This window comes from Leucoraja erinacea, chromosome 26, assembly GCF_028641065.1.
Source record: "Leucoraja erinacea ecotype New England chromosome 26, Leri_hhj_1, whole genome shotgun sequence".
Classification (NCBI taxonomy): Eukaryota; Metazoa; Chordata; class Chondrichthyes; order Rajiformes; family Rajidae; genus Leucoraja; species Leucoraja erinaceus.
The window spans coordinates 21,279,040-21,305,539 of NC_073402.1; the positions used below are offsets into that span (position 1 = coordinate 21,279,040).

The 26,500-nt window shown below is 42.2% G+C and overlaps 1 protein-coding gene across 2 annotated transcripts in view; it reads right to left on the minus strand.

Moving 5' to 3' along the window:
• Positions 1-3,908: 3,908 nt before the first annotated feature.
• Positions 3,909-26,500, minus strand: part of col8a2 (collagen, type VIII, alpha 2) — a 168,103-nt gene continuing 145,511 nt past the window's right edge. The window contains exon 3 of one of the 2 annotated variants that reach the window (XM_055656341.1): positions 3,909-9,551. In XM_055656341.1, the coding sequence (XP_055512316.1) occupies positions 7,627-9,551 (1,925 nt within the window). In that variant the 3' untranslated portion in view covers positions 3,909-7,626. The remainder of the gene's footprint in view (positions 9,552-26,500) is intronic. The other variant, XM_055656340.1, reaches the window with a different exon arrangement.

The window sequence follows — 26,500 nt, forward strand, 5'->3', positions numbered from 1 at the left end:
CTTTATGGAATACTTTATTTTACTCTTATCTGTTTTTTTCCAGCACTTTGATGACTGTACCAAAGATACTTCTGCTTCTCACTGAGAAATAGAAATAGTTACCAACCTTTGCTGCCAGTTTCCACCAATTCCTCACCTTCCTTGCCTTGATTTTCCCATCTATTCAGGTAAACCATTTGCCAAACCAACACTGAGAACCACCGGGTGGCGCCGCGATGCAGCCTCGTCAAGTCTGTCATACTTTTTGTCTATTTTTTATTATTTAAAGTATGCGTTAATGTTCTCTAGTTTGTTTTATGTGAGGAGTGGTCGGGGAAAACTTTTTTTTTTCAATCTCTTGTCGGAGATGCGATCGTTAAATATCCGCGTCGTATCTCCGGTCGTTGCGTGGCCCAACATCATGGAGCTGGAGGCCTTGTTCGGGACTGACTTTGAGCCCCACCGCAGGGACGTGGACTTACCATCAGAGCCGATCCCTTGCCTTGCCTGGGATCGACGCTCCAACCGCAGCCTGCTGATTTCACCATCGAGCAGCTCCAGTCTCGGGTAGAGACCAATGTCACGAAAAATGCTGGGCTTTTTGGTTGACCAGCTTTGAAAATATGTTATAGAGCCAAATTTAATTTGGGAAAAACACATGATATTAAGTGCAAAGATGAAATATATAGAAATTAAATCTTTATTTTAAAATATGCAAGGACCACCAAAATAATAATCTGAGGTAATAGCAATCCATACGTGAAATTACTTGTCTAAGGTCAGAGGTTTCTGAATAGCTTAAGATAGGTAGAATCAATAAATGTTTTTTGAAAATTTCTTTACAGTGCCAATTTCCTAACTCATAAATGCGTAATGTTCATGTTACTCCATTTCATTTAGCAGATTGTTAGAGAAAGCCGGACCACACCATTCGCTGCAGGGAAACAGGGAATTAATAACACAACTTTTAATTTATTGCATACTGTTGCTTTGTGGCATTCTCAAGAGGTTGCTGGTATATTTCTTAGAGTGTAACAGTGAGAACTAATTATCTCACTTTTACTTCTCTCCAGGCCTCTGTGTTATAATGGAGGATATAATTCAATCATTCCTTTGAAACCAAAGGCAAAATTAACCCTTTCATATAATACTAGACCAAGTGGGACCCGTTGGGCCCCGTCCCCCAACGCTGGGGGGGTGGGAAAGGGAGTGGCGTCACACTGGAAGGCTGGTCCCCGAATGCAGCGTCGGCGCTCACCCCAGAGACAGGCGCCCCCCGGAGCCAATCACACCCATCACCCGTTCCCCCAACGTAACCCATTATTCGCCCAATGCAATATTCCACCACTCACCAATAAGTCCCAACTGCGCAGTAGCGGCTCATTTCCCCTCATCCCCCACACTCCCTCCCCCTCCTCTTCACCCTCCCCCTTCTCCTCCCTCACCTCCACTCCCTCTTTCACGTCTCCCTCCCTCTCCTTTCCCCTACCCTCAGCCACTCCCTACCCTCAGTCACTCCCTCCCACCCTCCATAACCCCTCTCCCCTCCCTACCCCACTGATCCGTTGGGCCCTGTTTTCCCAACGCAACCCATTTCCACCTCTCACCCGTTCCCCCAACGAAACCCGTTCCCCCAAAGCAATCAACCCTTCCCTCGTGGGGTTGGGGCAGTCGGTCCTTCCCGGAGCCAATCAATGGACTCGACTTTTGGGTCAGTGTCGGCACTCACTTGAGCCAATCAATCATTCCCACCTGGGGGGGAGGGGGGAAGGGCAGTCCATGCTTCCCGGAGCCAGTAGATACATCTCCCTACCGTTTCTAGACCTCACTATCTCCATCGGAGGTAACAGACTACTGACCAACATCTACTACAAACCCACTGACTCCCATGACTATCTGGAATACACTTCTTCCCACCCTGCTTCCTGTAAGGACTCTATCCCCTACTCCCAATTCCTCTGCCGCATCTGCACCCAGGATGAGGTGTTCCAAAACAGGGCATTGGAGATGTCCTCATTCTTTACATTCTTACTGGAATTGGGGCTCAACACCTCCCTGTGTGCCTGGGTCCTGGACTTTCTCACCGCCAGGCCCCAGGTAGTCAAGATGGGAGGGAATACATCAAAGTCCCCCACCCTGAGCACAGGATCGCCCCAGGGTTGCGTCATCAGCCCCCTACTGTACTCCCTGTACACACATGACTGTGTGGCTAGGTTCAGCTCCAATTCAATAATTAAGTTTGCTGATGACACTGTGGTGGTGGGCCTGATCTCAGACAATGATGAGAAGGCCTACCGGGAGGAGGTGGCTGATCTAGCACTCTGGTGCCAGGAGAACAGCCTCCTCTTGAACATCAAAAAAACGAAGGAGCTGATCATGGACTTTAGGAGGGCACATCATCCGAGGACGTACACTCCATTGAGTATAAATGGGGATCCTGTGGATAGGGTGAACTGTTTTAAATATCTGGGAGTCCACATCTCTGAGGATATGACATGGTCATCACACGCCTCAGCACTCGTGAGTAAGGCAAGGCAGCGCCTTTACCACCTCAGGCAATTGAGGAAATTCAGAGTGTCTCCGAGGATCCTCCAGTGCTTCTACGCAGCGGCGGTGGAAAGCATCTTGTCCGGGAACATTACCATCTGGTTGGGGAATTGCTCTGCCAAGGACAAGAAGGCTCTGCAGAGAGTAGTGCGTTCGGCCGAACAAACGCACTATGGGAACTTCACTCACCCCCCTGCAGGAACTATACAACAGGAGGTGCAACTCCAGAGCAAACAAAATCATGAGAGACCTCTTCCACCCCTGCAACGGACTGTTCCAGCCGCTACGGTCAGGCAAACGCCTCCGTTGCCATGCAGTGAGAACGGAGAGGTTGAGAAGGAGTTTCTTCCCAGAGGCAATTCGGACTGTAAACGCCTTTCTCACCAGGGACTAACTGTACAGAACGTTTTTCCTTCTATTATTTATTATGTAAAATAATATGTGTGTTATGATTGTTGTGTTTATAATTTGTTTGGTTGTTTTGTTGTTCCGCGAGCATTGCCACTTTCATTTCACTTCACATCTCGTATGTGTATGTGACAAATAAACTTGACTTGACTTGACTTGACTTGAAACTGAGGTTCCCCTCTTCGATTATAGATGAGGCTCTCACCAGGGTCTTCTCTACATCCCGTAGCTCACTCCCCATCCTCCCACTCGTAACAAGGGCAAAGTTCCTCTTGTCCTCACCTTCCACCCTACCAGGCGTCACATACAACAAGTAATCCTCCAACATTTTTGCCACTTCCAACGGGAACCCACCACTGGCCACATCTTCCCATCTCCTCCCCTTTCGGCTTTCCACAGAGACCGCTCCCTCCATAACTCCTTGGTCAATTCGTCACTTCCCATCCAAACCACCCCCTCCCCTGGTACTTTCCCTACACTTGTCGCTTTACCTCCCCTCTCGACTCCATCCAAAGACCCAAGCATTCTTTCCAGGTGAGGCAGAGGTTCACCTGCACCTCATCCAACCTCATCTATTGCACCCGCTGTTCTAGGTGTCAACTGCTCTACATCGGTGAGACCAAGCGCAGGCTTGGCGATCACTTCGCCCAACACCTCCACTCAGTTCGCATTAATCAACTGAAGTGGCTCAGCACTTCAACTCCCCCTCCCATTCCAAATCCGACTTTTCTGTCCTGGGCCTCCTCCATGGCCATAGTGAGTGCCACCGCAAATTGGGGGACCTCATATTTCGCTTGGATAGTTTACACCCCAGCGGTATGAACATTGACTTCTCCAATTTCAGGTAGTCCTTGCTTTCTCCCTCCTTCCCCTCCCCTTCCCAGCTCTCCCACAGCCTACTGTCTCCGCCCATTCCTTTCTTCTTCCAACCACCCCCACCCCCACCCCCACATCAGACCCGAAAAGTCACCTATTCCTTCGCTCCATAGATGCCTCACCCGCGAGTTTCTCCAGCATTTTCAGATTCAGATTCAGATTCAAACTTTATTGTCATTGTGCAGTGTACAGTACAGAGACAACGAAATGCAGTGACAACGAAATGCAGTTTTCTACGCATGATTTAATATATTTTGTTTTCTCATTTGATTGCCTGTCTGTTAATTGCCTTATCTTCTACTGGTGATACAAACATTGTATGTATACATGGTTGTTGTAACATTGTTGTTAATAACTATGAATTTGTAATCATTTAATGGTTAATTTTTGCAGAATCAAAATTATCTAATAGTTTCCAAACACTAGATTGGACTGACAGATTCATAGCATTTTGGACAGAAAATTTGGATAAACTTTAAAACAGAATAAAATATATTTTATAAGAAATGTATTTCAGGAAGAAAGGCGCAGTATTTCAAGCACCTTATTTAAAATAAACAGAGTCATTTTTTGTAATATCAGAAAACCTTTTATTGATGTTGTATCAATACAATCAAGTAGTTTAGTTTTCAAAGAAGACTCTGGCTTTCAATTCAGGTAAGAGTGCATTTTACCAGATGCTATTACAGTGCAGGTAAGTATTTACATAAGAAGACGTCTTCCACATCAGAAATTGATGACTATGAAGGTGAAATTCTCCTCCAGACAAAAAGATGTAGAATGACTCGCTCTCATCAATATTAACAATTCAATAACATAATTATGGGATTGTCCAGGATAACGATTTCTCAAAATGTAATTGATGTGAAAACAACAGTTCATTAAAAAATACATATAATCTAAAGTTGCATATATATATAATGTTGGACATTTTAATGCAATTTCTTCATGTTGGAATTATTATTCTGGCATCTGATATAACAATAAATCAATAAAGTATAAAGTATAACTGAATTTTAGACGACAACTCTGTTGACTTTGGTGTAGAAGAATGAAGGTATTAGATTGCGGTCTTATGTTGCTAAATTAGCAAATTCATACCGTAAATATTAACAAATTTATTCTGGTCAAAATTTCCAAGCTATTGACAAGCTTTAATCTTTGAAATAACGGGTATCTCATGTAATTTTGTTTGTACATTTTGAAATTACAGATGTACACCTTGGGCTTTTTCACAATTGCTGTAGTGCTTATGTTTTGTTTTTAAATATAACTTCATTAGCTGGTTGGGATTTTGTTACAAAATATGTTACAGCCCTGTGGTTATAATTGAAATTTTGGAGAAATTATCACTCCGCATTATATTTTCTATATAATGCACAAATGTTATTACCTTAGCTCCAAATTATGTTCTAATAACTGGGACAATTATCAGCCCATTCCTTCAAAATCAAACTCTGCTGTGCAGATTAATTTATTTCTGTTGCTTAAAAGGGTAATATAAATTTATTTTTCACAAAGTAATGCATACACTCAATCTACATAAATGCATAAAAATAATTGTAAGATCCAATAAACAGAATTCTCCCTGGCATCATTTCATTATCCAATTATCTAGGGTATCAGTTTGATTCTGTATAATCAATTACTCCAACTAAAAGTTCAAAAGTGAATTGAACTGATTTAACTATTTTGTAAGCAATGTAACTGATACTTCAGTCAGAATGTCTGGAAAGGACTGGTAGAAAATAAAATAGTTTTAAATGTTTTTTATGCTCATTATTATTGATTCATAATCAATCACATTACATCATAAATATATTTCATACTCAATTTTCATCAGCCATTTAACTTTTCTGCTACCCATTCTGAATTTCATTACTAATTGAGCGTTTCAGTAGAATGCATATTTTCTATTCATCTCATTGGAATATTTAAACATTCTGCATTTACATTTTAAATCTAATTGGACATTTAAATTCTATGTGCTTGGATGCAAAGTTTTTCATTGTCAGTGTATGTATTAACAGGTTAGACAGAGAAGAGGCAGAAAACAAAACCTAGGTAAGTCATTTGCAAATGAACTATCCCAAGTAATTCTGCGGTAATAAATTTTAACTAAGTTTTACTTGCAGAGAATTTACTAAGAATTATTTTTAGCAACAAAAATAATTTAGCCTACTAAGATCAGAAATGCAACCATGAAATGAACCATGCTGCCCGAAAGTTCATAATGCCAATTTCCTTGCAAAATATAAAATCTACTGTTGTATAAATTTCACAGCTCAGGAACACAGACGCCATGACATAATCTGATGTAACATGTGGGCAAATGTCATTGTTCACAAATAGGACTTACTTAACTTTGTGAATCTCAGCAATGTACTAAACCTTAATGGATCTACCAGCATGTAACATAATAGTGATCCCATGGTCCATTTAGTCCAAGGTGCCACTAGATCTCTACTCCCTCTTAACTCTGGAATTCTTTGATAAGGGATTTTCATCGAGCTTGTGTTATGAGATTGAAAAAAAAAGACTAAACATTTCACAGTCTTTGCTAGTTTGAAAAATAGTGGCATGTGTACATGCAGCGCTCTAGCTGCCAGCAAACTGAGTTAAATTAAGAAGGGTCTCGACCCGAAACAATGCCTATTTCCTTCGCTCCATAGATGCTGCCTCACCCGCTGAGTTTCTCCAGCATTTTTGTCTACCAACTGTCGCAGAGGTGTCTTCACTATGTGAAAATCATAACAATTTATGATCTAGAAGGAGGGTATTCATTGTGAATAAGTATTCTGAGATCACATCAGCTGGGATAATTTTGCAGTTCATTGGAAGGAATGACAGATTGATTTCCCGTTTTGTCTCCTCAGTTGGCGATTTGTTAGTGATTTGGGTGTTGACCAATGAACAGCGCTATCAGCTCTGAGTCAGAAGTTTGTAGATTCAAATCCCATTCCTGAGACTTGAGCACCAAATATATGATTTGACTGGATAGCAAACAAACAAAGCTTTTCATTGTATATCAGTACACGTGACAATAATAAACCAATGCCAATACACTGACGATAGTTATTTTCTTTTGGTACAGTTCAATGTTTCTTACCTTTCATTCCAACTAAATTGATGTTTGGTAACATCTCAGATCATGCAAAATACATAAAACTTAATGAGTACAAAAGAAACATTTACTTGTACTACATCCGTTATCCATTAACCTTTTAGTCAGCATAACGTTACTACAAGTTAATTTGAAATTTAAAATTCAAGCAAGTAGCAGTGCCGATTATACCATTCCTCAATGTTTTAATTCTCAGTCAGTATACACAGTTGTCTGAATTCACAATGGAACACCACTTATCATGTATTGCACTTAAAAAGATATGATTATAATAATTAGAGTACAACTGTGTAATATGATAGTTTGTTTCTGTCAATGGTATAAATGTGAGAAAAAAACAAGAAATGCATCCTTACTTAGAACATTACTCAAAAATAGCACAGGGAATACAAGTGTCACAAACATCACATCAATCTTCATTGACAATGGTTTTGCCTCTAACTGATCATAAAAAAAACAGTTCCACATTAAATCCCTTATAACATAAGCTGAAAATGTGCAGTCATTAGGGAAAATGTCTGATGTTTGTGGTTGCTATAATATGCTGATTATCATCCAGAGGCTGTCTAGGCTTTTTTTTTAATACTGGAACATGGTAGCAACATATAACACTTGTATGTTTTTCCAGTGTCCCTCTTAATACAGTTTATTACTACACAATATATAAATCCCCTAATTCAAGTTGATCAACGTTATGTTGGGCAAAGTAGGAATCCTGAGAAAGAGGAATGGATGTAATCAGTGGAATATAACCCATTAGCTTGGGCTGAAGGCATCTGGATCCACACCTGATCATGTTCTTTCAGTTCCAGGACCGCACTCCCTGATGCTTGATCAAGGTATCCTTTTTTATATTCATCATATGTGTATGTTGCAGGCACATTATTCTTGTACAGTGCCACCCAGATACTGGTTCCCTTCACATGCACGTGATAAGCAAAGTAGTAGACACCTGGAACTTGACACGTAAATAGTCCGGTTGATGGATTATAACCATGTTGTCCATTATACAAAATCCTATCAAACTTAATGGGGATGCCTGAAGGTGGAAATGATTTTGTGAGAATTGCAGTGAAAGCTGGAGCTACTCGTGCAGACATTTCTCCTCTTTCATATTGTGGTTTTCCATGCTTTCCATTTCCTGGTACTGATGCACCATCAACACCACCATGCAGGCTAGCAATACCAGTTGTATCCCCATTAATGACGATGCCGGGCGGGCCTGCTGGACCTGGAGGTCCAGGTGCGCCTTGAATTCCCATTCTTCCTGGAATGCCGGGGTTTCCCATTGGACCTACTGGACCTGCAATACCTGGTAATCCTATTTTCCCCTCCCCTAGTAAGCCTGGTGACCCTGCTTCACCTCTGGGACCAGGTAAACCTATTGGTCCTCTGGGCCCTGTAGGCCCTTGAATACCTGGAATTCCTGAAGAACCTCTGGGTCCTGGTTGTCCTCCATGCCCTGATTCTCCTTTTGGTCCTACAGGACCAGTCAGTCCACGTGTCCCAGAACCTCCTGCAAGTCCAGAGTCACCTTTTGGACCTATTTTACCTGGTGCTCCTGTAGATCCGTGTAAACCTCTTTCCCCGGGCACACCAGGTTTTCCAGGTAACCCACTATATCCCTGATCCCCTCGGATTCCTTTTGGCCCTGGTGGCCCATTTAGCCCAATTTTACCTTCAGGCCCTGGTGGGCCGTGCTTGCCCATTAACCCCTTGGAACCAATAGACCCTGGATAACCTTGCCTACCCTGGGGGCCTTGTTCACCACGTAAACCACTTACACCTGGTTCGCCGTTGGGTCCTGGAGCACCTGGTGCCCCAGGAGGCCCGCGCTGACCTTTTAATCCATTCATTCCCGGTTTTGCATACCCTGGAACCCCAGGCAAACCTCGAGCACCAGGAGGTCCAGGCCCTCCTTTATGACCTACAGATCCTGGGATACCTGGTAACCCATTCAGACCTGGTTTCCCTATCCCATCTAATCCTGGCTTTCCTGCAGGACCCTGAGGACCAGGTGGTCCTGGATGTCCAATGTCGCCACTTGGTCCTGATTCGCCTTTCTCACCATGGACACCAGGTAAACCATTAAATCCAGGTTTTCCCAAACCGGGTAACCCTGAGGGCCCAGATTTACCTGGACTCCCCTCCTTACCTCTTGCCCCTGGTATACCCGGTTTACCGTACCCAACCTCGCCTTTGGGACCACGTTCCCCCGGAGCACCGGGTTCTCCCTTCTCACCAGGCTCTGCTCTAGGTCCAGGGGCTCCAGTAATCCCTGGGGATCCTTGCTTCCCAGGGACAGGGAATCCCGCAGGGCCAGGTTCTCCTGGAATCCCAGCTGGGCCTCGGGGTCCTGGATCTCCTCTGGGTCCTTCATCGCCCTTTGGTCCAGGAAACCCTATGGTACCTGGCTTACCAGGTATTCCCGGCATTCCTGGCTTTCCAAAGCGTGAAAATCCTGGTGTCCCCGGAGGTCCGGTTGGACCTGGAAAACCTGGTTTGCCATATCCTGCATTTCCTGGCACTCCCGGTGGCCCAGATGGTCCTCTTGGTCCCGGCTTTCCTGGTGCGCCTTTATCACCCTTGAGATCCGAAGGAAGAATCACTGGAATTTCTGTTGCAATAAAAAATGCAAAACCAAGTTACTTTATACAATTACTGTGGCATAGTAGCAGACCAGTTGGCCCATTAAGTCTATATTGTTACCTTATCTTATAAATCCCAATGCAACCCACCTCCCTACCTTTCGCCTTGACCTCCAATTATTATTATGCTTCTCCCAATTCCCCTCTGACTGCACGGATTGATTCTGTTTTCACCACTCATACATGGCGCAATTATTTCTGGTTCTGAGTAAATTATTTTCCTTATATCTCTCTTGGAACTTAAGCCAAAAAATGTTTAAGTTCTGGGGGTCATTGAATCATCTGCTAATTAGATATTTTTTTCCCTCTATTCAATCTGCCAAGGACAGTCACGATCTTGTGCATCTCAATGAAATAGTCTATTAACTAATTTTCCTCAAAGAAAAATAACATCAGGCTCTGAAATCTAAATTTATAACTGGACAGATTCAACATATTTGTGCTCCTTTTGCAACCTAATCCTCATTCAATTCTATGATCCCATCTGCTTTAATAACCACTCCTCAGTTTCCACTTCCAAAAATTGAATAAACAATGAGATATAACTTTGGGTGATCACTAATATGACAAATATGTTGACTATTATTTTGAAAAGTTGTTGATCCATTCATTTTTTAAAATAAAGTTCAAATTGAACACACGTAGTTTCATCGTCTACCACAAACCACTGAAATATATTGTATAATTTCTAAGAATGCTGTTAGCACAAAGTAACGTTAAATGACTTGAACAAATGTGAAGGTAACACAGCTCTTGCATTAAACCCATTGACATACTAATCTGCTGCTGCAAATATTTTCACTAGCTTCCTGCTTGAAAGGTACAAATATCATTTTGAGTTCATACAAACTCAAAGAGCTTGTCTTTGAGTTATACAGGACGAAAACAGGCTGCTCATTCCAACTTGTCCATGCTGACCAAGTTGCCCCATCCAAACTAGTCCCATTTGTCTGCCTAGCCCATATCCCACTAAGCCTTTCCTCACCATGTTCTTGTCCAAATGTCTTTTAAATGCTGTTATCGCAACTATTTCACCTGGCAGTTTGTTGTATACACCACTACTCTGTGTGAAAACATTACCCCTCAGGTTTCTATTAAATCTTTCCCATCTCATCTTAAACATATGCCGTCTCGTGATTTTATACATCTCTCAAACATCATCCCTCAGCCTCTGCACTCAAATAAATAAAGTCCTATAAATTTTGAAGAGAGGAATTATGAGATGTCCAAACTAAATATAATATGAGATGGCCCAACTAAATATAAGTATGGTATTCCTAACAGGTCTATGCATCCTTTATTGAATTAATGTAATTGGTGGGGAAAAATGAACCACTGGTTAGAGATCTAAATCCTTAACCTCCTTCATCTAACATATTAATGCAACAAAAAGATAAATCGCCTTCTGATCATTTTTTAATATATATATTCAGAAAGTGAGAAAAGTTGGCTAGGTCATATGAATTGGCCATTACCCAGTTTCTGTGATAAGCTGAGAGTGGTTACTTTACAATAGTGTTAGGTCAAAAATTCAAGGATGGAGACCTATGAATGATGACAGATTAACAGTGCACGACATGAAGGGAAACCTGGAGATGATGTTCAATGATCTTAATGCCCAATACAGCTGTTTCCCAATGTAGACATAACTTTGCTGCAATATATCTAACAGGTGGTGCATCTTACCATTGATGGAAATATTTGGATGACATTGACAGGAGAGCTGCATTAAAACATGAAAATACAAATAATTTAATCACACTCCTTAGAAGATAATAAGTCAGCTTTCAGGGGTGAGTCTGTGAGCCTATTGTCTCAAAATAACCAGGTTCTATAACTATACCAGTTTTCATTATTCAATAGCTATGAAAAGAATAGCAAAACATTTCCTATGCAACGTCTAACGTGGCCCAATACCTTTCATATGGAATCTTCAGTGTGAATGAGGGGGAATCCCTGCTACTTCCTGTTCCCAAGCTAAGATCTATAATTAATCCAATGTAGGAGCACAGTTGACAAAATGGCAAACAGCTGATCACAGCTTTGGAACTTCCACACCATATGGAGAATCTCAATGGTGTTGAAATTTACAGGGGTAATTGTGGATAGTTCTTCTGGCAGTTCCTTGCAAAATTCAGGCCATTGGTGACGTGGAAGGTTTGTGTGTGGAAGTTGCTGCTGTATTTTCTTCAATGCAATACACCTCAAAGATAATTCATTGGCCAAAGGGAGTTCTGTACAATGGACTAAAAAAAATCCCTGAAGACAGGAATACAATGAACAGTTGTACATCATTACAAAAGAACCCTACTAAATAGTTGAAGTACAAAATTGGTTGAAAGTGCAGATGAAAAGTAACTTTCTCTTGGCTTTCTGAAGATAGTTCACTGTGGATTCTGAATTCATTCCTTGCTATTCCTGTATCCACCATAATATGGCAGAGTTCAATTGCACAAGGCCGTATTCGGTGGGTGGCGCGACTCTCGTCAGCAGCGGCCTCTGCAGTCCGTCTGTCTTTTTATTATTTCTGTTTCGTTTAAATGTAGTTTTTAATTATTTTTTGTCGGGGTATGTGTGGGGGGCGGGGGAAACTCTAAATTCTTTCCCCTGAATGGGAGACCCGACCTTTTCTTTGTCGGGTCTCCGTTGTCGTTGGGGCTGCTACGTGGAGCGGCCTCCGGCAGGAACGACCTGGGGCTCCAGTCACGGAGCTGCGGACGACTCACCTTCACGGAGCTGGCCGAGTCCGGAGCGGGTGGAGCTGTGGTGGAGCGCTGCTGTGGCCCGACCCCCGGAGTTTCGGAAGCTCCTACCGCAGGTCTGTGGACTGAAATACCGGGAGCCCGCGGGTCCCTGGTTGGAGACCACTTTTCGGGGCTTCCGCAACGGCGACTTCTCCCGCCCGAGTTGCGGGATTGAAGATTACCTGGAGCGGGGCCTTACATCCCTGCCCCGCGCGGCTTGGAATTGCCGCGGGACTTTGTGAGCGCCCGCCAGGGGCTCCAACACCAAGAGCCCACCGGGGCTCCAACACCAAGACCCGGTGCTTGGCCTTGCATCACCCGGCGTGGCTTTAATGGCTGCGGGACATTTAACATCGCCCGCCAGGGGCTTTGACTCTGTCTTTGACTCTGACATGGGGGGAGAGGGGAGTGCAGGGGAGAGATATGTTTTTTTTTGCCTTCCTTCACAGCGAGGAGAAGATGCGCTGTGAAGGATGTTTGTGTAAATTGTGTTGTGTCTTGGGTCTTTTTCGTTTTGTATGTATGACTGCAGAAACGACATTTCGTTTGGACCTCAACGGGGTTCAAACGACAAATAAATTGTATTGTATTGTATTGTATATAACCATTACTCCTACTTGAAGAAATAAGGCAAAGGTTTGGCCAACTTACAGGAATACAAATTTCATTTCATTTAAATAAGTTACAAATAAGTGGGACAAAAACTTTCATTGTTAGAGTCCCTTTCACAGTCAATATTTCACAGTATTACACAGTCAAAAAAATGTGTGGGGAGTTAATTAAATAAAGATATCACGGCAGAATATTATTGCAAATGAATAATTTGTTTTAAGTTAAAATTATTAAATTGGAATAATGAAAAAGTTAATAACTCTGCAGAAAAAAGGGCAATTTATCTTTTGTAATTGATTTTATTCTTTAAACACTTAATTTCAGTTTCAGCATTATTGAATTAACAAATTTGAAATTTGAAACTCTACTCTGTAAGTGCTCCAGAGACATCTGGTTTGCTTGTTCAGGTGCAGTAGTGTTCTGTGAATGTCTGCCAAAAACGTCAGTCACCACCAGTCTTCCTGATTTGATACTTAGTTTGGTCCTGTCAGTTAATTATGTGGTTTTGGATTGTGTGGTGTTGAATTGGCCCATTACCTAACCAGGTATAAGTTAATCCCAAAGCCATTATATAAGACCTATAGAAGACGTTTGTAAATGAGGAGCAAATGTTCTTTTCCAATCAGTAGTGTGTGGATAAATGCTTATGGGTCTGTCCCACTGAGGCGATTTTTCAGCGGACTGCCGGCGACTGTCAAGTTGCCGGGAGTCGCCTGAAAAACCGGCAACTGGAACGGCAACTGTCAGAGTGGAACACACACACACGCACACACGCACACGCACATACATCACTTCCTTCACTAGCCCGTTATGCAGGGGACAGGGCAAGCGGGGGGAGCGCTGTCTGAGTGAAATTCACACGGTGCAAAGCCAATGTGATACAGACGCACACCACGATGAACAGGAAGGTTGGCGCTGTAATTAAATTGGTGAAAGCACAGTGTACGGTAAGTCCTCTAAAAAAGGGGGGAGAGGGGGGGGGAAGGGGGGAGAAGGAGTGGAGGCAACTTTTAAGAAGCCAGAGATACACGGCTGTGAAGCTCGGCGGTCATATAACATTACCGGTCGGTCATCCTTGGTTGTGAAAACTACTGCTTACGTTTTTTTTCCCCCAATGAGCCAATGAAATTCACCGGTCAGCACTGGCTACAATCTACAAGAACCTTCAAGAACCTTCAACCTCCTGGCGACCCACCTGCGGCATGAGAATTCTCGCTACTCTCCATGGCAGCTTTACTCTAGTCTCTGCTAATTTTTCAACATGTTGAAAAATTCGCGGCGACCTTAATGAGGCCACGACTAGTTCCCAGAATGCGGGAACTCCTCACGACCATGAAGGCGACTCCCCGGCAACCACCCGCGAACATGTGGCGACTGCATAGTCTCCTGCAGTCACCTAAAAAGTTGCCTAAGTGGGACAGGCCCATTAATGTCAGTTTAAAATGGCATGAACACCAGACAGTGAGTGGGGCAAGTAGCTATGCTGCATACTGCAGCCCTGTTACCATTGCTTCTTGGAGTTAGATCACTATTGAAAGCTGTAGCTAACAACAATATGAAGTCAGGATTAATTTTTAAACTGTGATATGCTGGAGAATGTCATGTATTTTGATTGATCAAATTAATGCAGATTAAATATCTAGGTGTATTTAAGACTCATTTCATTCAATTGATTATCTTTTGTAATCACAGATAACCCAAACAAAGAAGTTGGAAACAGTTATACCATTAGCCAAATTCACACAAGTACAGCATAATATAGAACAGTAAAGGAATGAGCCCTTCAGCCCACAATGTTTGTGCCAAACACGATGCCAAGTTAAACTGATGTCACCTCACTACACATGATCCTTATCCCTCAATTCCCTGCGCTTTCGTGTGCCTATCTAACAGCCTGTTAAACGCCACTATCGTATCAGCTTCCGCCATGTGGAGTGTAACAAACTTTCTCCGCACACCTCCATTAAACCTTCGTCCTCTCTTGTTATAGCTATGCCCTCTTGTGTTTGACATATCCACACTGAGGTAAAGGTTCTGACTGTCTACCTCATCTAAACCTCATAATTTTATATACTTCTATCAAGTCTCGGCTCAACCTTTTACGTTCCAGAGAAAATAATTCAATCCTAACCAATCTCTCTCCCTCTAGCTGAAATCCTCTAATCCAGGCAGCATTCTGGTAAACCTCCTCTTCGCCCTTTCCAAAGCCTCCACATCTTTCCTGTAATGGGTCAAACAGAACTGCACGCAATACTCAAAATATGGGCTAACCAAAGTCCTTTAAAGCTTAAAGCTTAATCTTCATTATCAGCGGAGTTTCCTTTATTGAAAGTTTCAAAGGTTTCAAAGGTCTTTTATTGTCACATGAACCAATTAAGGTACAGTGATATATGAATTACCATACAGCCATACGGGAAAAAAAAAGCAACAAGACACACAACTGCATAAAAGACACATTCCTCTGATGGAAGGCAAAATAGTCCAATCTTCTTCCTCATTATTCTCCTGCGGTCGGGTCAGTTGAACCATCCGTCAGGGCGATCAAAGCTCCCGCAGCTGGCGGTCGAAACCGCCGCACGGGGTGATCGAAACTCCCGTGTCGGGGCGATGGAAACTCCTGCGTCAGGGAGGTCGAAACCCCCATGGCTTGACGTTCCCGAAGTCGGTCATGATCAGTGACTGCGGGCTCCGTGATGTTAAGTCCGCTAGCACCCACAGTTGGAGCTCCGTGGTCGACCCCTGGCAAAGGGATCGCGGGCTCCACGATGTTAAAGTCTCATAGGCTCCCACAGTGGAGCTCTCGATATTGGTCTCCAGCAAAGGCCGCCAACTCCTCAATGTTAGGCCGCAGTGTGGACCGAGATACGACATGGAAAAAAAATCGCATCTTCGTCGCGGTAAGAGATTAGAAAAAGTTTTCCCCAACACCCCCCCCCCCCACACATACATTTAACACATACAATTAAAACAAAAAAAAATAATGAAAGGCCAGGTGCTGGCGCCACCTGCTCATTGGAAAGGAAATCTATGGCATTATCTTAAAGCTACATCCAGACCTGTTTTTTGGCTTGTTTTTGTTTCTAGCTTGGCAAGTATTTTTTTTTTTTTTGCCTAATTATCATCCTTTTGTTTGTCCATGTTTCTGGGCAATGGCTACCTATTGGATGTCTCACTTGTGCTTTCAATGTTCTTGCCAAACACATCGCAATACAACAGAATGTGCTCACCTAACAGGATTGTGCAGTTATGGAACATATAATGGCAGCATTATTTATTTTGCACTGCTCTTATAAAGGCATTCAGCTAAGCTGCTTATGCCAAGAATGCCTGTGACCAGCAGTTAGTATGGTATTGAAGAGGATGTAACATCAAATGGGCCAGGTAAAGCTTGCTCCCATCCGCCATCCTTTCTCACTACTCCCTCTACCACACACAGCACTTACCATTGACAGCTCTAAGAGGCCTGGCTACAGCCATTCTGTCAGGTGCAAGCAGTTATTCTTTGACTAGGCCTCGGGTGACACATCTTGAGGCCCACAACCAGAAAAGACCTGATGACCATTTAACTTGAGTTCCTTGTTTTCAAAGGTCTTTTTACCCATTTTTAAATGCCCCTGATGGCCAGATACATCTACAAACTGTTTAAAAATATTTAAATAATTACATTACTTAAAATATTTTTGTACTTAATAAATTAAACCAGGAGAAATTAATTCAAACATCAAGGTAAAGTAAAATTTAAAAAAAAAAATCAGTTACCTACACATATCTTGTTACTGAAGGTTGGTGGCTTCTTTCAAATGGATGAGATTGCACTGTGGCTGACATAAAGCTGGCAACCATCCAGCCGCTCTGCTGCTGAACCCAGAGATGAGCCCCAAAACAAAACACCAGCGTCTCATCTTCAGCTTGTCTCTGGCTGAGATGAGCTGGCTCGTGCATTGCAGTTTTGTCAGTGGCTCTTGGCAGCTGCGTGACAACAACTTCTGTACTGCCATCATTGAATCTAAAACCATCATTGATTAATCACATGTAGTGGAAGTTAAATATTCTTTAAAGACTCCCATGTGATCAGACACAAATCAACATATTTATGACCCATTTGCAGTCCTAAGCACACTCAAAAGTCATCTGGTTAAAATAGTACATACAATAAATACTATTTAGCTCTGACATTGGAATGTGTGTCGTATATCAGCTATGTACCATTTTTGCAATAAACATATATACTTGTCCACTTGTACATTTAATAATTCTATATCTGCTACTCTCCTTTGGCTACCAGCTTGGGAAACACCAATGCACCAAGTTCTGTACGGCTGCAGATTGATGGGCTGAATGTCAGCCTCCTGCACTGAAACTATTCAGTGATTCAGCAATTCTATGATCTGGCGGTGGCTGGAATGAGAATATGGGCGAGTTAAAAGCCAAACTCAGAATAAAGTAACTGGGATATTGATTTGCCTCCAGAAGTGCAAGGTAGAGGTGCAAGGACTGCAAAGGCAAAACCTTCCTTACAGTTGGCTGGTCCTACTACCAATTTGCACAATATGATTTAACACTAATTAACAACCAATGTTGGTACATTAAAGGATAAACATAGCAAATAAGTAGTGAAATTATTGCTGAGTGATATGTGAAATCATAGAAAGGTGCAGACTGCATAATTTTGATGCACAACTGCCTGCATCAAAAGCAACATGTATATTAGACTGTTCTTATTTGATGCAGACAGCATGAGCATATTAGTTGTACGTTGCAACATCCATAACCTCTGAAAACGTCATCCAGTTTTTCTCTTGAAAAGATGCGGCAACATCTTGCAGCTGACTTGGGTTTACCTTGAGAGCAGAATGCAAGGCAATGCAGTAAAAGCAATGGAAAAATGCCCAGTAAAAAGAACAAGGGGGTCTTACATTCTGCACCCAAGGTCGTTTGCGGGAGGTGCTGCCCGAGGAAGAGGGCCAGATGAGGAGAGGGACATCCGATCACGGGACGGCCAGAATGGAGGCAACGGCTGCAACGGGCTTTGTGGCCAACTGCAGCTGAGACTCTAAAATGGCTCCTCTTGAATATGGAATAGCGGGCTGTTCTATGCATATTGCACTAACTGGGGTGATTGTGCTTATGTACGGGGATAGTCTTGCTGAGCTGTGTGCAAAAAATGTATTTCACTGAACCTGGTACACGTGACAGTAATGAAACCATTGACCATTATTTCCAAGTTTGCAGCTGAACTAGAAAATATGTTATGTTATCTTTGGCTTTAAACTTACTACATGCATTTACGCAGAGGGATGAGTGGGCGAGTGTTGGTCAATGAATGGATAGTTTCCTAAATGCCAGATGAAACCCCTCCAGCATCATACAAGATACAAGATACATTTAATTGTCATTTGGACCCCTTGAGGTCCAAACGAAATGCCGTTTCTGCAGCCATACATTACAAACACATAGACCCAAGACACAACAACACAACATAATTTACATAAACATCCATCACATTGCTGTGATGGAAGGCCAAATAAACTTATCTCTCCACTGCACTCTCCCCCCCCGCCGATGTCATAGTCAAAGTCAAAGCCCCCCGGCTGGCGATGGCGATTGTCCCCGCGGCCATTAAAGCCACGCCGGGTGGTGCGAGGTCGCACACCGGGTCTTGATGTTAGAGCCCCCGGCGTGCGCTCGCAGAGTCCCGCGGCCATTCCAAGCCGCGCGGGGCGGTGATGTTAGGCCCCGCTCCAGGAGCTCTTCGACCCCGCAACTCGGGCGGGGGAAGTCGCCGTTGCGAGAGCCCTGAAAAGCGGTCTCCCTCCAGGGACCCGCGGGCTCCCGGTGCCGCCGTCCACAGACCTGCCGTTGAAGCCTCCGACTCTCCGGTCGGGCCGCAGCAGCAGCAGCAGCAGCGCTCCTCCACCGCTCCACCCGCTCCGGACTCGGCCAGCCCTGCGACGGCGACGGTGAGTCGTCGGCACCAGAGTCCCCGGTCTCTTCCTGTTGGAGGCCGCTCCTCGTTGCAGCCCCAACGATAACGGAAACCCAACGAGAAAAGGTCGGGTCTCCCGTGCAGGGAGAGATTTAAAAAGTTTCCCACCCCACCCCCACCCCCCCACACACACACCCCAACAAAAAAATATCAAAAACTACATAAGACAGAAAATAATAAAACGCGGACAGACTGCAGAGGCCGCTGCTGACGAGAGTCGCGCCGCCCACCGGCGCGACTCATGCTGGTCTCCCTCCTGTGGCTAGAGGTCCTAGTTATAACTGGAACTCAGGAAGATTTCTGTAAGAAGGAAATGTAGATGCTGGTTTAAAACCAAAGATAGACACAAAATGTTGGAGTAACTCAGGGGGACAGGCATCATCTCTGGGGAGAAGGAATGGGTGACTTTTCGGGTTGTGACCCTTCTTCAGACTTCTTCTGAAGAAGGGTCACAAGAAGAGTTTTGATCCAAACTGCCTGTCCCGCTGAGTTACTCCAGCATTTTGTGTCTATCGCAGGAGGATTTCTTCTGAGTCAATTAAGATAAAGATGAAGCCCATAGACTGTTTCTAGGATTACAAGGAATTTCACATTTTTTTACAACAAACTCATTTTACAAATTGGTGATATGTTGCTAGCCGGTGGTTAGTACTGATAGTCTGAAGAAGGGTCTCGATCCGAAACATCACCCATTCCTTCTCTCAAGAGATGCTGCCTGTCCCGCTGATTTACTCTAGCATTTTGTGCCCATCTTCAGTTTAAACCAGTATCTGCAGTTCCTTTCTGCACACGATTTATGCTTTACATTGTCTTTCAACATCCAGTAAAAGAAGTCTTAATCCTGCTTAAATAAATGTTCAGAAGTTTCCTTTGCTACCACTTGATGGCAGTTTACTCCACATAATTCAATGTGAGAATTACTTCCTGAATGAGGGTTTGTGCACATGTTATATATATTTCTAATACAAAGTGATTCCAAAATCTTTAATTCCATACGCAGGCATAGGGCAAAATACCCAGTTACATACGACACTGCTTGGAATCATTATCCCCTGGGATAAGGCAGGTCCTGGAAACCATCAGTCCATGAGAATGTGGACTGAAGAAAAATAAATAAATGTGATCCTCATTCCCAGAAAACAAACCAGTCGCCATTAGAGTGCCCATTGTGCAGGAAAGAATTGAAATAAATTTTACTACTTTGTTTTAAAATGTGAAGATATATGTGTGACAAATTCGACATTACAAAATATTAGGAAATTGGGTCAAAAGTGTAGATGATTAAGGATTGGCAAACATCGGAGGTTGCTATGTACATTCATTATTTATAGGTCATATTTAGCCGTCTGAGACATGTTTGAGGGTTTGGCTTTGTGCAGGGGAAGAAACACCAACGAGATGTGTTGCCAACATGTCTGACCTTCCTAAAGAAAATCTGGAAAGCTTTGTCAGAGAAGGGAAGGGTCTGGGATTTGAAGGCTGCTCATATTTTCTTTTAAAAGACTGCAGTGAAATGTTTATCAGGGTATATATATTTAAATTGTGTCTTGAAGGATACTCACCTGTACGAAACTTAAACTCCCAAAGGATGAACAGGTTTATAGACTTTCAAGAACCTTTACTAAATTTTCATTTATTCAGCTTTGCACGATATACTTTTGATCTGGATCCAGTACTAACTAAAGTTAAAGTTTAAAATAATATAGGATTTTGAAAGTCATATGGGGAATCTGGTAGTTGTCCAGTAGATTCTGGGAGTCCATATACTTCTTGACTTGAGCCCCAATCCAGCACCCAGATAATTCATAAACATTCCATGATTTGGAAGCCTGGGTTTTGTTCACCTTTAGATTTGCTGAAAAACTTTGGTAGCCCTTTGAAGTTAAAAGAAGATGCAGTGAATTAGTCCTTAATGCACATTTTACCAAAATATTCTCTCGTTGGTAAAGAACCATACTGTTGACTGGGAAGCTTATATGTTATTGTCCAACTGAAGTGTCGAACTTTGCTGTTGCTCCAATATCAGTATCATTTTGAAATTTGGAGTGGATTCTATAATTTTGGAATGCGAGGTGTTGAGACTGAGGTACGTGAACTGCCAGGATATTCCAACCTGAACATAATGTTTCCGACAACTATGAACACAAAATTCCTTCAGTCCCTCTTGTTTTTTCTACTTCCAATATTTCATGTTTCTACTCACATGCAATGTGTATACATGAGAGAAGATGCCACGGTTTCATAATGCGCAAAAGCAGAATAATATTCCTAAAGATACACACAAAATTCTGAAGTAATTCAGCGGGTGAAAAAGGATGGGTGACGTTTCAGGTCGGGATCTGTCTTCCAACCGGCTATTCTTATTGTTTTGGAAGGAACTGCAGATGATGGTTTACACCGAAGATAGACACAAAATGCTGAATTAATTCAGTGAGACAGGCAGCATCTCTGGATAGAGGAATGGGTGTCGTTTTGGGTCAAGGCAGTTCTTCAGACTGAGAGTCAGGGGAGAGGGAGACACAGAGATTTCGCTAAGGCAGCTTACACCCCGGGGTATGAATATGGACTTCTTTAACTTCAAGTAACCCTTGCTTTCCCTCTCTCTCCATCCCTCCCCCTTCCTAATTCTCCGACCAGTCTGACTGCCCCACTGATTAAATTTTATCTCAGTATGCTTCGTTGACAACTTCTAGCTAACAATGTTCTATCCTCCATTTTCCTTGATACTTTTGATGTTTTGTTTTCACACTTTACACTTCCTTATCTCTGTGTCTCCCTCTCCCCTAAATGTCACCCATTCTTTCTATCCAGAGATGCTGCATGCCCCTCTGAGTTACTCAAGCATTTTGTGTCTATCTTCAGCTTTTCTTATCTCCAGTTCCCTCCCTTTAACTTTCAGTTTGATCAAAGGTCCCGACTTGAAACGTCACACATCCTTATTCTCCAGAGATGCTGCCTGACCCACTGAATTGCTTCAGCACATTGTGTCTATCTTTGGTATAAACCAGCACCTGCAGTTCCTTTTCAACCCATAATATTCCTGATATTGATGAAAGCTCTACAATTTAAGAACATTCTTAAATTCAGCTCCAGGTTCAAGCTTTTTTTTAGCACTTTTCATCTTTTCTGTTAAAAGCGATCCACAAATGCTGTGTTTCATTCTCCTTTTGTGAACCATCTTCATTTGAGGTAAATAAGCTGACAAGAGATAGAAACATAGAAAATAGGTGCAGGAGTAGGCCATTCGGCCCTTCGAGCCTGCACCGCCATTCAATATGATCATGGCTGAACATCCAACTCAGTATCCTGTACCTGCCTTCTCTCCATACCCCCCTGATCCCTTTAGCCACAAGGGCCACATCTAACTCCCTCTTAAATATAGCCAATGAACTGGCCTCAACTACCTTCTGTTGCAGAGAATTCCACAGAGAATTTGGTCCCTCAACTGCTAACACTAAGTCTTTAGTTGTTTTTGGCTTGAGAGAATTAACCACTTTTGACATTAGACTGGTATTCTTCTGCTTTCTGAACTGTTCATCAGAATGAGAGAAGAATCCAAGCCATCACCAAAAAATGTAGCATACAATCTGCTGGAGGAATTCAGCGGGTGGAGCAGCATCTTTGAGGGGAATGGAGTTGGCAATGTTTCTGGTTGGAACTCTGCATCAGAACTAAGAGTGGAGAGGGAAGAGAGCCAGTATAAAGAGAAGACAAGAGCCAGTGAGTGATTAATGGACTGATGAGTGGTAAGGATGATGAGCAGCTGGTTTGCTGCTCCAGATTCCAGCATCTGCAATCTGTTGCATCACCAAAAAAATTCGACTTTTTTTACAGCAATTCCCACGCTTTGTCTACAGTGGTATTAAATTTTAACTATAAGAACAGTATGTGCAAAGCTTTTAATAATGTCGCTATATAAAAAACAACAATGGAAACAGAGGGATCTGCAAAAGTGTCAGATATTTATTGTTTATCTGTGCTTAGAATTTAAACTAGTCACTGCTTCTGCACCAAAGATGGAAACTACAAACGAGCATGAATTTTGGAAGACTTATTTTATTGCCTATTGCTATGTTCCATACAGTTTATTTTACTCATATGGTAGGTAAATATTCCAAATATAATTTAGCATCCTACACATTAATGGACTATTAGAATATTAGAATAAAAATGAGAACCTCTTGGGTATTAGTATTAGGCTTTCAATTTTTGACTCCAACTGTCTTGAAAGACTGGGTAAATTTTAAAGAGGTGTTTATTTCAAAACACTTGAACATAATTTTGAAATGAGCAAAGCCCATTTAAACTCCTGTGTCTTCATCAAATGTTGCAGGCAGCTTTAGAGATAGCTTAGGAATTTAAAATTAAATGAGACAAGTCCATTTTGACCATTCCTTTCATAGAGTTTGCCCAATTTAATCACTTGAGAGATGTGAATTCAGAGAAGAATTCCAAGAAGGCAAAGTTCTTTGAAATGGCTCCCTGAATAATTATGCAATGTTGAAGATAACGTTATTTAACGGTTACCATTTGCTTTCCGCAGATTTCTTTCTGACGTCTCAATTGCAAAGTGACCGTAAGGCATTCCATCATCGGTCCACAGTTGTTGGCCTGGTGGTCTTTAATCCTGTTCTAAATCAGGTTTTAATCAAGATCCCAATAAAAGAACCAAACAAACACTTTCAGAAGGAAGTGGTCCCTCATGTCTACTGCTCTACAGAAAAAGAAAGATGTCTTCCAGTCTTTTAGTTTAGTTTAGTTTAGAGATAGAGCACGGAAATGGGCCCATCGGCCCACCAAGTCTGCACAGACCAATGTTCCCGCACACTAACACTATCCTACACTCACTAGGGACATTTTACATTTATACCAAGCCAATTAACCTACAAATCTATACGTCTTAGGAGTGGGAGTAAACCGAAGATCTCGGAGAAAATTCACACAGGTCACGTGGAGAAAGTACAAACTCCGAACAGACAAGCACCCGTATTCAGGATCAAACCCGGGTGTCTGGCGCTATAAGGCAGCAACTCTACTGCTGCGCCACCATTGATTTGCTTTTTAAACTGTTTTTATTTCTTTGTCCCAAATGGTGAAATGTTTAATTTCAGTATGAAGCAGTGAGCCAAAGACTCATCTGGGAACTCCTAACCAATTGCTGCCATGTGCACAAGAAATAGGCCAACCACTGTGAAACTGCAAAGTGATTTGAGGACATTGATCTTAATTATTATTTAAACGTTGTAATGTCTAGGACCAATCTTGATCTGAATCTAGGAGATTATTCATGTGAAAGTGTCCAGTCTGATCGACATCTGCATGGCGTGGTAAAATGGCAGCTCTTAACCATGCCAAGAATATCATTCAACTTGGTACATAGTAAATCTTGTGTGGGAAGGAACTGCAGATGCTAGTTTACATCAAAAAGAGACACAAAATGCTGGAGTAACTAAATCCTGATCTTGTAATATGTTCAGAGTTCCAAAATAAATAATCCTAATTTGCTCCACAATTCTGCCATCTCTGAAACATCTAACTCAGGTTTACAATTTGCTTTAGGCGGAAATAATTGAGTGAGCAAAATATTTAAGTGATGGACAATCTCAGTTGGTCAGGCAGCATCTGTGAATGGACAGAGGACATTTTGAGTCGGGATTCATTTCCGTTATGTCTTTGATATTCACCGTCTGCTTGCACAACTAGTTCCAGCACTCTGCACATCTGACCAATTTGGTTGAATTATTTGTGTACTTCGATGCAGCATTTCCCCCGGATACAAGGAACTGCAGACGCTGGTTTACAAAAAAAGAGACGAGGTGCAGATGAAACCACTGGTTGTGGAAACTAATGCAACCATTGTCAGACTTTAGAAACAAAATATCCTGCTGAACCTCGAGAGCCATTCTGATATTGAAGATAGACACAAAGCACTGGAGTAACTCAGCAGGTCATGCAGCATGTTTGGAGAACACGGGTAGGTGAAGTTTCAGGTCCTGACCCTTCTGGCAAGCTTTCTTTAGGAAAAGATGTACCTTCACAGTTGTTTAAGAAGGAACTGCAGATGCTGGAAAATCGAAGATACACAAAAATGCTGGAGAAACTCAGCGGGTGCAGCAGCATCTATGGAGCGAAGGAGATAGGCAACGTTTCGGGCCGAAACTTTGCCTATCTCCTTCACTCCATAGATGCTGCTGCACCCGTTGAGTTTCTCCAGCATTTTTGTGTACCTTCACAGTTGTTACGAGATCCTTTTTACATAATTTGAGGACGACTATGATAAGGAAAATGGTTTCACGTGTTCTCACTAACATTTCTACTTAAGCTGATGCTTATAACAGATACTCAAGTCATTCATTTGATTGCTATTTCTGAGAATCTGTTGTGTGCAAAATTCGATGTTGTGTTTCATGAATGTAGCTGTGACTCAAAAGTGTGAAAAAGGTGAAATACCTAATTGGCTTGAAGGTGTAGTGGGATGTCCTGCGATCACAAAAGGTACTCCATTCATGTTAAGTTTAGAGATACAGCATGGAAACAGGCCCTTCGGCCCACCGAGTCCTCATCGACCATTTACCTAGTTCCATGTTATTTCACTTTCTATGTTATCACACTAGTTCTATGTTATCCCACTAATGTGGCTTTTTTCCTTTTTGTTTTAAATGTATTTGCAGTTGATTATTACTCTAACACGACGTGCCATGTTTAAGGCCAAATCTACAAAAGCTGTATCTCTTCCATCTTCATGTACTTGCTCTTTGAATTTGCAGGATCTTAGCAAAAAACTCCATTTCATATTCCTTCTACTAATATTTTGGCTGCCTGAAGCTATCCCAAGGTGGTCATGCTGATATACTTGTTAATAATCACAGTTACACTTCGAATGTTTAACGGAGCTGGCAAAACTAATTTACTTCAAATGTCCTTAACTTTATGATATAAAAAATATTAGTTTTAACTTCCGATCAGCGGCGGTGTCTTTCTCAGAAAATTAACTGGTCTGAGTCTGGCGGAATTGATAAAAATTACTTCTTTCAAAAATGCACCACCTCAAAATACCTCAGGATTTAAAAATGCACTACCTGGACCTGATGTGATAAAAATAAATCTAAAGGAGTCACCAGAGTCAAATTAAATAAAAATTAGTTGGCTCCCACTGACCACAAAAACTGAAATGATAATGTAAAGGGTTACATTCGCAAAGGACATCAGTCAATTATTTTTTAAATATCAGTATTGGAAAATCACATAAATGGTAGCATGTTGGAGATGATCTATTATTCATTGTTTAATCAAGCATCAGTCTTCCAAGGTATTTTCGAGTTGTGGTTCAGGCTTCCATCATTCATTGATTTCTTTCAAATTGCAGTTTAACTTTAAGTTATTTAAATTGCCTAATTTATGGGAGAAGTTGCACATCTGAAAAATGTAAAAATATGGAACATATTAAAATATACTTTACATATGGCACTTTAATGAGCAGTACTGGCTGCAATTTTAAAAATGATTAAAAGTGATAAATTATATGCATCTGTGCAGTTTCTTATTTATTCCAATCTTAGAGCCTTGCGCAGATTGA